General features: G+C 36.4%; 1 protein-coding gene and 1 long non-coding RNA gene across 3 annotated transcripts; one reads left to right on the top strand and one right to left on the bottom strand.

Moving 5' to 3' along the window:
- Positions 1-957: 957 nt before the first annotated feature.
- Positions 958-1,869, bottom strand: LOC129749642 (uncharacterized). Its single transcript, XR_008738112.1, has 2 exons — positions 1,667-1,869; positions 958-1,603 (listed from the first exon to the last, which is right to left on the bottom strand). It is a non-coding gene; the product is annotated as an uncharacterized LOC129749642 (long non-coding RNA).
- A 4,523-nt stretch (positions 1,870-6,392) lies between these two features.
- LOC129746519 (ring canal kelch homolog) lies at positions 6,393-12,553 on the top strand. Of its 2 annotated transcripts, none has more exons than XM_055740197.1 (5): positions 6,393-6,859; positions 7,250-7,402; positions 7,491-7,892; positions 7,956-8,052; positions 8,150-12,553. In XM_055740197.1, the coding sequence occupies exons 1-5, from the start codon at positions 6,744-6,746 to the stop codon at positions 11,624-11,626; spliced, it is 4,245 nt and encodes a 1,414-aa protein (XP_055596172.1). In that variant the 5' UTR covers positions 6,393-6,743; the 3' UTR covers positions 11,627-12,553. The 2 variants fall into 2 exon arrangements, with proteins under 2 accessions (XP_055596172.1, XP_055596173.1); XM_055740198.1 differs by having other exon boundaries at positions 8,150-9,277.
- Positions 12,554-13,099: the final 546 nt, after the last annotated feature.

Raw genomic sequence — 13,099 nt, 5'->3', positions numbered from 1 at the left:
TTAATTTTCTTTTGAAACATATGTGTATACTTCAAGACAACTGTTTAGGTTAAGCTTACCAGAATGCCTGGTTTTATCCGGACTTGCCCGGATATTTGATAGAAAAACATCATTCACTATATTTGCAAAATCAACCAAAAAAACATAAATTGAGATATTTTAATTTTTTAGTTTTGCGTTCAAAAATAAACCTTAAAACCAGTCTTCACGAAAACATGCACCAAGTTCAACTTGGGTGCAAAATTTAAGGCACAAGTTCACCTTGGATTTTTATTCAATCCAAAACATAGGTTTTTCAAAAACAGCAACCCGAGCGTACAAGTTGTACCCGATGTTCGTACTCAGGTTCGAACATAAATGTTTGTACACATAGTCACGTCACACTAGGCAACGGTTGAAATATTTTGGGTGCTTCAACGAGTTTTGTCGTGCTTAGGTGACACCTGAGACTGTCACAACGTCTCGCGAAAAGAAATAACCTCGTGTGACTACGCATAAGTAGCCAAACTTAAAAGGGGCATCATCAATACTCAGTCTCCGAGCACCGGGCGTAAACTTTCACAGAGAAAATAGGTTCTTTTTAATTCGTTGATACCACACTTATATGGATCCTGGAAAGTTGTCCTTAGTAATTGTGTTGACCACACAAGTGAAACATGGCAACGTGAGGCCGATAATGGATCTTCCAAACAGAACCTCCTACATCAAGCTATACATTTCGACGAATCTCTTGTGATCAGCGGCACAAAACACTGGAAACCAAAATGCATGCGGGCGGGTAACAAATGAAATTTAGCAGAGAGCATTTCAAGAAGATACTGATTGTGACTAGCCGCTGATGTTCCGAAGATCATCACGAGATGAGTCATATCGTCAAAGTTATAATCTTGATTGGACAAGAGACTATCTTAAGGAATCGTTTTCAAAAATGAATTAACAAATCAAACAGTGAAGACATCTTATTAAATTCATTTAATTTCGAAGGCATAATTTAAAGGTCATAGCAAATACAAGCTTTAGAATTAAATTTATTTGATGAAGATTTTGTTATGCATATATTCAGATGCACTGCTTGCAGACAACTGAATAAACACGCTCCACGTCCTGGGTCACAGCTATGCCAGAATGTCCACAGTTGATCGCTTTTCGTACCGAATATCCGTTTCAAAAGTAGTTGGAGAAAATATGGCCGCTAGCTAGACAGTTGATGGTAGGTTTGGCTTACTGGAAACTGCAAGAAACTGTGTGGCCAGCTCTGGAATGGAGGCAGGTTCTCCGGATAATATTCTAGTTCTTACCTGGCCAAATACCGCTTGCACTCCCGTGTCGCTTTGCTCGCGATTCGGCCGACGACCTGGCAGGTCCGCTGCTTGACGCGTGAGTGGATGAGTGAGCGAGACCGCGCACGTAGTGTGAGAGGGAATGCATGGCGGATTGTCTTCTGACGTACGAGGGGATGCCCGATAGTCGCATTGGCTTATCGATTTATTGAGTATCGAAACATAGCGCTCCACAGAAACCGAATTAGTTTGGCCTGGCAGCGGTTGGCAAGGCGCAAATTGTCAGCTTATTTTCGTCAAATAATCGGTCAAAAACAAAAATTCTGTAAAGAAAATTTGACATGGCATTATTCATAATACACAACTAACACTGATTATTAACATACCTCTCTTCTCCAGGACATAGATGTGTCTTCCGTATATTTTACGGTTCAGTTTCAGGTGATCGCTACCGTTAGATTTAAGCCAGAGTCGATATTTTGCCCCGAGAAACAGCAGCAGTTATGAATGATAGCAGGGATGAGTTCAGGAGTAAAGTCTCCCCGCGTCAACCGAAACCGAAATAAAAGTTCAAAACTACCACTGCTGACTGCTGTGATTGGTTTTAAAACATTTCAAACATGAAAGCGCACCCAAGTTTAAACTTGCACTCTACACTTGAGTTCGAGCATGTTTTCATCAAAGCAAGTTCAACACGCACTTCACCAGTAGGGTACAAGTGGGTTTGTAAACTTTTATGCACATCGCACATGGGTTGCTCCGTGAAGACTGCTTAAAACTATTAGACGTTTAAAATATGATTTAATAGGCTCTGGTGTGTGCGATGATAATTTTTTTTTAAATGTTTTTAAGCTTGATTTTTGGTGAATAAATCTTGGGTTATTATCAAATTTGCCCGAATTTTGGGTTGAAAATTAGGAATCGGATTTTGTTAGATTTTTAAACAAAATCTGCCTGGATTTGCCCGGCTGGGTGGCAACCTTATTTTAGGTTCAGCAACCGATAAAAAAATTGAAGATCAATCAAAAATAGCAAAAAATGTTAAAGTTGCTAAAATTATAAAAAAAATGTTTAATATTGCCAAAATTTGTATAAATTTAAAAAACAAGGTACAATTGTAAAAATAAAAAAAAAATGCGAAAGTAAATAAGTTAAAAATTAAAACAAGATAAAAACTCAAAAAATTTAAAATTGTTAAAACTGTAAAGATGGTAAAAATATGCAAAACTGTTCAAATTGTTGAAATTCTGAAATAGTAATAATTGTCAAAATAGTAAGAAATAGCAAAAAAATTGTAAATTTCAAAAACTGTATAAATTAAAGAAATTTAAAAAAAAAGTGAAAGTTGTGCAAATTTTGGAAATTTTTGAAATTGTAAAATTGTAAAAAGTGTAAAAGTGGTAAAATAAGTAAAGTTTTTGAAAATTGTAAAAATTGTATAAATTGGAAAATTTGAAAAATTGTATAAAAGTATAGGAGTGTAAAAATTGTTTAAGTTGTCAAAATTGCCAAAATTGTTAAAATTGTCAGAAATGTCAAAATTGTTAAAATTTTCAAAATTGTCCAAATGGTCGAAATTGTCCCAATTGACCAAAATACCAAAATTGTTCAAATTGTCAGAAATGTCAAAATTGTCAAAATTGTCAAAATTGTCAAAATTGTCAAAATTGTCAAAATTGTCAAAATTGTCAAAATTGTCAAAATTGTCAAAATTGTCAAAATTGTCAAAATTGTCAAAATTGTCAAAATTGTCAAAATTGTCAAAATTGTCAAAATTGTCAAAATTGTCAAAATTGTCAAAATTGTCAAAATTGTCAAAATTGTCAAAATTGTCAAAATTGTCAAAATTGTCAAAATTGTTAAAATTGTCAAAATTGTCAAAATTATCTAAATTGTCAAAATTGTCAAAATTGTCAAAATTGTCAAAATTGTCAAAATTGTCGAAATTGTCAAAATTGTCAAAATTGTCAAAATTGTCAAAATTGTCAAAATTGTCAAAATTGTCAAAATTGTCAAAATTGTCAAAATTGTCAAAAATATCAAAATTGTCAAAATTGTCAAAATTGTCAAAATTGTCAAAATTGTCAAAATTGTCAAAATTGTCAAAATTGTCAAAATTGTCAAAATTGTCAAAATTGTCAAAATTGTCAAAATTGTCAAAATTGTCAAAATTGTCAAAATTGTCAAAATTGTCAAAATTGTCAAAATTGTCAAAATTGTCAAAATTGTCAAAATTGTCAAAATTGTCAAAATTGTCAAAATTGTCAAAATTGTCAAAATTGTCAAAATTGTCAAAATTGTCAAAATTGTCAAAATTGTCAAAATTGTCAAAATTGTCAAAATTGTCAAAATTGTCAAAATCGTCAAAATTGTCAAAATTGTCAAAATTGTCAAAATTGTCAAAATTGTCAAAATTGTCAAAATTGTCAAAATTGTCAAAATTGTCAAAATTGTCAAAATTGTCAAAATTGTCAAAATTGTCAAAATCGTCAAAATTGTCAAAATTGTCAAAATTGTCAAAATTGTCAAAATTGTCAAAATTGTCAAAATTGTCAAAATTGTCAAAATTGTCAAAATTGTCAAAATTGTCAAAATTGTCAAAATTGTCAAAATTGTCAAAATTGTCAAAATTGTCAAAATTGTCAAAATTGTCAAAATTGTCAAAATTGTCAAAATTGTCAAAATTGTCAAAATTGTCAAAATTGTCAAAATTGTCAAAATTGTCAAAATTGTCAAAATTGTCAAAATTGTCAAAATTGTCAAAATTGTCAAAATTGTCAAAATTGTCAAAATTGTCAAAATTGTCAAAATTATCAAAATTGTCAAAATTGTTAAAATTGTTAAATTGTCAAAATTGTCAAAATTGTAAAATTGAAAAATTGTCAAAATTGTCAAAATTGTCAAAATTGTCAAAATTGTCAAAATTGTCAAAATTGTCAAAATTGTCAAAATTGTCAAAATGGTCGAAATTGTCAAAATTGTCAAAATTGTCAAAATTGTCAAAATTGTCAAAATTGTGAAAATTGTGAAAATTGTCGAAATTGTCAAAATTGTCAAAATTGTCAAAATTGTCAAAATTGTCAAAATTGTCAAAATTGTCAAAATTGTCAAAATTGTCAAAATTGTTAAAATTGTCAAAATTGTCAAAATTGTCGAAATTGTCAAAATTGTCGAAATTGTCGAAATTGTCCAAATTGTCAAAATTGTCAAAATGGTCAAAGTTGTCAAAATTGTCAAAATTTTCAAATCTGTTAAAATTGTCGCATTCGTCGAATTGTCAAAATTGTCAAGATCACATCACAAAATTTGAATTATCATATCTGTCGAAATTGTCATAATTTGTAAATTGACAAAACTGTCAAAATTGTCAAAATTGTCAAAATAATTGTCCAAATTGTCAAAATTGTCCTATTTGTCAAAATTTCCAAAATTGTCAAAATTGTCAAAATTGTCAAAATTGTCAAAATTTCCAAAATTGTCAAAATTGTCAAAATTGACAAAATTTTTGTCAATAATGTCAACTTTGTCAAAATTGTCGAATTGTCAAAATTGTCAAAATTGTCAAAATTTTCAAAATTATCAAAATTGTCAAAATTGTCAAAATTGTCCAATTTGTTAACATTGTCAACATTTTTAAAATACTCAAAATTGTCAAAATTGTCATAGTTAAAATTTTCAAAGTAATGGTAAAAATTTTCAAATTTAACAAAATTGTCAAAGTTTTCAAAATTGTAAAAACTGTCAAAATTGTCGAAGTTATAAAAATTGTCAAAATGTTCAAAATTTTTACTTGTGTCAAAATTGTCAAAGTTTTCAAATTTGTCAAAATTGTGGAAATATTTCAAAATATCTTAAAGGTATAAATTAGTTCAATATAGTTCAAAGTGCAAAAATTGTCTGAATTGACAAAATTGTCAAATTTTTCAAATGGATCTAAATTTCACTGTTTTTTTAATTTGGCAAAATTATTGTCAATTTTATTGTTATTAAAATTATGATTGCTGAAATTGTCAAATTTAGTTGTATCGATCAAAATGTTAAAAAAATAAAAATATGTAAAATTTGTTGAAATTGTAAAAATTGTTAATTTTTTTAAAAATTGTAAAAATTGGACAATTGTGAAATTTATACAAATTGTTTGTATTTCAGAAATTGTATAAATTTTCAAATTTGTGAACAATTATAAAATGACATTATTATATTTTTTGTTTTTTTTTCTGTCATTTAGGAGGCACTTTATATTTTTTTCAATATTGTTAATGTTTTATATTCTGAAAACAATACAAAATTTTAAAAATTACTCCACTCCACCATTACACCGTAAATGCGTAGAACATTAGAGAACATTTTAGAATTTGACTTCTAACATGACGAACAACTTTCTCTAATTCACTCGTAAACCATTAAAATGTTAATATTTGACCAAAAAAAATTTTTTTTCGATGCTGCCATCCAAGCTACTAAAAAGTATTATCGTACCCCGTATCGCTAATACGTAGATGGATATTTTGTAAGATATAAAGTCATCGAATCTTCACCAAAGGCCGTAATGTAACAAAAAAGAAAGAATCGAAAATTTTAGTGATAAAACCCTTTTTCCCCGGTTTTTCCGCATCTGAAATACAGATTTTGAACACGACAATCTTTTGTGTGCAATGTTGTACGAAACTTTAGAATCCATCTAACCAACTGACAGTTCGATTTGAATCGGTTCGATTTCTAATTTTGCAAGTGCTGCCAGCTGAGTTTTAAAAGTTGTAATTTGTCGTTTTTTCAGAGTAATTTGAGCCTCCAACTTTTACATAATTTTAACTATAGTAGAATATATTCAAATTTAATATTCTCTTAAAATGTCTTCAAGCAACCGAATCATATTTGCACACTTTTTTATTAAAAAATCGCAAAAAACCAAAAATTATTATTCGAGACGTTTACAGTGTGAGCTTGGAAAACTTTTTCAAGATTTTCTTTATGTTTTTTTCAAATTACCTAACAACATAACATTTTGGCATCGCGGTTACTGTTTTTAACCGAAAACAAACAAGGCTCGCTTGTGTGCGTGTATTCGAAAAGGTAAAGGGCCCGCGAATCGGTTCATCTGAAGCGAGTGCGATTTGTGGAAAAGTGTTTCTGTGTTTGCTAGACGGTGCAAGAAAAACATAAAAATTTCCCCACAAATGGAGCTTTCCAGTGACAAATTCGGCTGCTAGTAGCAGATTTGCAGCTGCACTATCATTTGCGATAACGGAAAGATCTCGGAAACAGTTGGTATCCGTAGAAAAACGTTTTTTCACTTCAGCTGATACGGGGGTCGCCATTGTGTGCAGACGAAAACGACCAGCAGTTCCATAACAGCAGGCTCCAGCTTCGAACAGACGGAATTAGAAATAGAAGGCCATTTCAGATTGGTGGAGATTGTGCTTCGTCTGTTGGAACCGTTTTTGTCAGTTTGGGCGCTAGTGTATGATATCGATCATCCAGTACACTCTGAATATGATGAACAATTTAAGCAATAACAACAACAGTAATACCGGAAGCAGTCAGAATTCGGCAGCTGAGGGCACGATGGAACGTGGAAGGTAGTTTCAAACAATAATGGGGCATCTGTAATTCTTTTACATTAGGATCATCAAATTAAAAATTTTGACGAATTCAAAATTTTTGAAAAGGTTTCCAAAATTTTCAAAATGACCTTCGTATCGATTTTCCCAACGTCATCTCTGTGTTAGTGCAGCATCACAACGATCTCATCAGTTCTCATCATTGGCTATGTATTGGCAATGTTTATATTTTTACTATTCTGTTTTGAGACGACATAATCGAGCGGAAAACAAGAAAAAGTAAAACAAGAAGAAGGCATCGGGTATCAATCCCAGATGATCTCACTGTTGCTTTTGTTATTCCTTATTGTATGTTAATAAGCTCGTTTTGCTACATCTCCGTTTGTTTTTTCTCGCGTCTACTTTCAGCTGTATTCTGGTGCGATATGCAAGTCAAAATTCGCTGGATGAAAGTTCCCAAAAGCAGCTGCCTCGCTCGAATGGCAAAGACAAAGCGACCGGGGCTTATCAGAACAAAATTCACACTCAGCGTTCGTTCGAGGCCATGAACAATATGCGAGAGTAACTATCCCACATGAAACTCCCACAGCATGTCTAAGTTTGTTTTCGTTTTTTTTTTAACTCAAATTATTCGCGTTTTCTTCTGCAGACAAAATCTCTTATGCGACGTGATACTGGTGGCCGATGGCATCGAGATTCCTGCGCACAAAATGGTCCTCGCTTCGTGTAGTCCGTATTTCTACGCGATGTTCACTGGATTCGAAGAGAGCCGACAAGATCGGATCACCCTACAGGGTGTGGATCCTCGGGCGCTGCAGTTGCTGATGGAGTACGTTTACACATCGGTTGTCGAAGTGACCGAAGAAAACGTACAGGTGCTTCTGACGGCGGCCAATTTGCTGCAGCTGACCGATGTGCGGGATGCATGCTGTGACTATCTGCAGACTCAGCTGGATCCTAGCAATTGTTTGGGCATTAGGGATTTTGCCGACATTCATGGTTGCATCGATTTGCTCAACTACGCGGAAACTTACATTGAGCAGCACTTTTCGTAAGACTTCATTCTGGTTAGCTCGGTAAAAAGTATATCATGTAAATTTGAATCTATTTTTAGGGAAGTTGTTCAACAGGAAGAATTCTTGAATCTCACAAGTGAACAAGTGGTAAATCTGATTAAGAGCGATAGACTTTCGGTTCCCTCGGAAGAAAAGGTAAGAAGCTCTCGAGGTCGAGCACGATGGAGCGATTTCGAAAAACAAAGAAACAATGCAACAGTTAACTTACTAATTTTTCTGCCTCCATTTACAGGTCTACGAATGTGTGATTACCTGGATCCAATATGACGTCCCCGGCCGTCAGTACTTTTTGGCCGACCTCATGGAACACGTTCGGCTTCCCTTACTGTCCCAGGAATATCTGGTGCAGCGAGTCGAGAAAGAACACCTGCTCAAAGGTGATCTACAGTGTAAGGATTACATCATCGAAGCACTCAAGTATCACTTGCTCAAGGGGGAGCAGAAGACTTCCTTCAAAACTCCGCGAACTATTCCGCGACAACCGGTCGGATTGCCAAAAGTGTTGCTGGTGATTGGCGGACAAGCTCCGAAGGCTATACGTTCTGTGGAATGTTATGATTTGCGGGAGGAGCGATGGTACCAGGTTGCCGAAATGCCTACGAGACGATGCCGTGCAGGGTTGGCTGTTTTGGGTGATAAAGTGTACGCCATCGGAGGATTCAATGGATCGCTTCGGGTACGAACGGTGGACGTTTATGATCCCACGCAAGATCAGTGGACTACTTGTAATAGCATGGAAGCTAGACGATCTACGCTCGGTGTCGCTGTTTTGAATCATTGCATTTATGCCGTTGGAGGCTTCGATGGATCGACTGGCTTGAGTTCAGCAGAAATGTTCGACCCGAGAACCCAAGAATGGAGATTTATAGCTTCGATGTCAACTAGACGAAGCTCGGTTGGAGTTGGTGTCGTTCACAGTTTGTTGTATGCAGTAGGAGGCTACGATGGAGCATCGCGACAGTGTCTGGCAACTGTAGAACGGTACGATCCTTCAACGGATACATGGACTCAAGTTGCAGAAATGTCCGAGCGACGAAGTGGCGCTGGAGTAGGAGTTTTGGACAACATTCTCTATGCTGTTGGTGGGCATGATGGACCTTTAGTGAGGAAATCTGTTGAAGCCTACAATGCTGATTCCAACACTTGGCATAAGGTAGCCGATATGGCATTCTGCAGACGCAATGCCGGTGTTGTTGCCCACAAGGGAATGTTGTTCGTAGTTGGAGGTGATGATGGAAGTTCCAATTTGGCTTCAGTTGAGGTTTATACTCCGGAAACCAACTCGTGGCGTTTGTTGCCGGCCTCGATGAGTATCGGGCGCAGTTATGCTGGAGTGGCAATGATAGATAAGCCCATGTGAAGCGAACAGCAGGGCGATTCCACCGCCACAGCAAACAATAATTCACGTTACGCAAATTGTTCAATATTTGTCAATAGTAGTGCAGCAAACAATAGTCAAAACAACGATGATGAAAATAGTCAAGCCGAAGGTTTAAATTCGGAGGCCGGAGCAGTGGGATACAATCCACCTGCTCAAAACAAAACCCCTAACAATAACGCCAATGGTACTAATAATAATAACACAAACAATAATAATGTTCACTACGAAAATATTTACGAATCGATTGAGCAATATGCGGCTGTTGCTGCAGCAGCTGCTGCGGCCAATGCTGGTGTGGCACCGGTCCCCCCTGCTGTAGTTCAGAACCCTTCACTAGTAGCAGTAGCAGCAGCAGCAGCAGCAAACATTGCACCAACCCTCAACAACAATCAACAACATGGCCCATCCGCATCAGTAGCCTCAGAAATGGCTCGTTTGCGTAACAATATGCAAATGGGAGGAGTTTGTCCCCCTCCGCCTCCTAGTATGCTGCAAATGCAACAAAATTTACATCCTTCAGCCTACCGCAATGAACTGTACGACAGAACAGCCGGTTATGATGTTCCTCGTGGAGGAATGCGTAATAACTACTATCAAAATGCATCGAATTTTGGGCCCGGAACCCGTTACCAGAACATTAATTTAGATTTTAATCGTCCTCGCTGTAATCCAAGTAACATCCGTACTCCGCGGCAACGAAGTTTTGATGACACCGAATCTTGTCAATATTATATGTATCCCAATCCAAATGTCTGTTCAAAACATGATACCAACTTATACGAGCGTGTTCGAGAGGAGCCTGCATATCAGAACACTGGATCGGCTGCAAACAATGCATCCAACCGTGGTCTGTTCGGCAGATTGGATGTGATCGGCCACGGAATAGGACGCATTGAACGCCATTTGAGCTCTTCTTGTGGAAACATCGATCACTACAATCTTGGAGGCCATTACACAGTTATGGGACACAGTCACCTTGGAGCTATAGGTCACATCAGGCTTAATCCCTCGGCGAATAATAACACTTCTGGTACAGCCAAAGATTCTTCTTCGGAGAAAGTAAAAAGTTTCTTCAGTTGCCTCGGAGGTGAAAATTCTCAATCTATGAATAATATAAGCAAAAACGGGATACCCAATCAACCAAATAGCACAAACGTTACTAGTAGCGAGAATGCTGCTGCTCCCATTAATACTGTTGCTGCGAATCCTACGCCGAGTACAAGCAATGCAAAAATTACCGGAACCATTCCAAAGATAAGAATCAAATCAAAGAAAGATCAAAACAATCACAACAGTAACTCCGATCAATCCGAAAGCGACACGTCAGTAAACCGAGTCACGAAACCGTCTCTGCAGTGGCTATTGGTTAACAAATGGCTTCCCATGTGGGTTGGTCAAACTCCTCCTGATTACAAGTTCATAGACTTCAACTTCATGTTTTCTCGAAATTGTGATGGCTGTGGCAGCACTACTAATCATCAAGAGCTAATGAAGCTGAACGGGCAAGATGAAATCCAATCGCACGAGTACGGAGATTATATTCCTCCGGCCAGGGAATATCCCACAATGAACGGAAGCTACCCACGAGTGCTTCGTAACGTGCCCCAGTTGTCCCGTTTGCGTGAACATGAATATGAAAACGTTCCGGTAGAATCACCTTCCTCCGGAAGGAGTGAATATGCTAGCCCTAGTTCGGCATTTTGTCACTTCAATAGAAACCGACCGCAAAGTCCTGCTCGATCAGGCCTCGCTCGTCGAGTTGATCGACCTGGAGCACCCGTTGATTCTTTGAGAAACTGGTCGTTCAATTTCGAGGACAACACATTTCGACCTGCAGGAGCGTCAGTTTATTGCGACTCATCCAGACCTCGCGAAATACGAAGAATTACGGATGGAACATTCCGTTCTAGCGATTTCCAAAATGATCGAAACCCTATCAACAGGGAGCCATCCAGAGAATCCAACAGCACTCCACCAGTAATACTTGTTAACGATGCACAAGCTCCTCGATCCAGCACTCCTCCCAAAGCTATCGCTCAAATTGAACCGGAACCATCTTCATCAGATTCAGAAAATTATGTAATGGATTCTCTAGCAACCGAAGCCGGATGTTCCGGCGATAACACAAACAGCAGTAACAGTAGCGTTAGCAGTCAGTTAGTTGACCACCCCGAGGCATCAAACCATCAAACCTCGGCAGCGGAAGTCCTGTTGAAAGATAAGGAAAACGGTTCATCGGCTGAAACATCAGAATCTTCGAATTTCGAAAATGCCATGGAATCATCCGCGTCCGATGACGAAAATGACGAGAACGTTGAAGCATTGTAAATCTCGTATCATTTCTCTGTTTTTCCAAAGGCTTTTACACCTTCGATAATTTTATGGACTGAATTTTACATAGGAACTAATTTGAATTGTTTCTCCTTTGAACTAGATTTTCATTTGTTTAATCTCAATCCTTCAGCTTGCTCAATATTTATTCAAAGCTATTTATGTTAAAATCTTTTTACCACTTTTTTGTTTTCTTTCTACATATATTTTATTGCACGCTAGATGCATTTCTTAGCTCATTACTGTGGTTTGGAGGCATTTTAAGTAGTACGTAGCAGTTGCGACAAAGACATGTTTGAAGTGTAGTTGTAACCGTGATAAATTACAATAAAAGGTACATTCTAAGTGTCGGTTAAGCTAACTTCTCAAAATACTTATCACTGTAGGGCCTATTAGCCAACATTGAATTACTCATGTATACCCACTAACGTTCAGTAGTAGTAGCAGCAGGAGGGATTCGATATCGATAGTCAATTGTTGAACAAAACAAGCTAAAGTACCGAATAATATAAACATGCACAACATAATTCCATTTTCAAAATCAGTTAAAATCTTAATAGTCTAGTACAAACATGTCAATGAAACGAAAGAATATGAAAAAAAAATCCTACACATTCACATCGGCAGTAGTAAGTTTTGTCCACAACAGCTGTTAACAATTTCAACGCCCTTAAAAAGTTGAAAACTATTTTTCTACCCTTTCATAAAACAAATAAGCTAAACGTATCACAATATGAAGTAACTCGTGTATATAGACAGTCGATAACTGTAACTAAAGAACGATGATTCCATTTCCAAAGTCCCTCCTCGATACGAATTGGTTGTTCGAAATATCATTACTTTAAAATTATGTAGTACATAGTATAGCTGTACACAAGCAGTGGTTAAACCGTATATTGCAATAAATGGTATCGACTAAAAGAATTAATGGCAGTTTTAGTTTTCCGAATTCTCAAACTACTTGGGTGGCAATGGGTGTACGGTAAAAAATCATCATCAAATTTCAAATCACCGACCATATACATTTACCGTGAAGGACCCAATGGCCGCACATTTAAGCAATGATGAATGTTCTCTGTGCCGTACAAAAATCGTATTTTGTGTGATTCCGAAAAGAAAAGCACTGACACGTAGTAGAACTTACGTTCTTTAAGGGAAAAATTTAAAAGTGAGAGATTTTTCATTGTAACGTCACAAAAAACGCGAATTTGTAAAAAGTATGTACCGTGAACGGCCCTAATTCTGCGCAGTTAAGGATTTTTCAAATGTTTTAGGGAACATCCATAAATGACGTAGCATTTGTGGGGGAGGGGGGGAGTTTGACTTTGTGTGACGATGTGTGACGAGTGGGGGGGTAGGAGTTCAAGTAAAGCTACGTAGCTTTAATTTAAAAAAAATCAAAATTGAGCAAAATTATGCCTAATTCAATCCAGTCTGAACATGTAGCTTTTGACACCTATCGACTGTTTT

The sequence above is a fragment of the Uranotaenia lowii genome, chromosome 2 (genome assembly GCF_029784155.1).
Source record: "Uranotaenia lowii strain MFRU-FL chromosome 2, ASM2978415v1, whole genome shotgun sequence".
Lineage (NCBI taxonomy): Eukaryota > Metazoa > Arthropoda > Insecta > Diptera > Culicidae > Uranotaenia > Uranotaenia lowii.
Note: the sequence above shows the minus strand (reverse complement) of the source record. Positions and strands in the feature narration are given on the sequence as shown.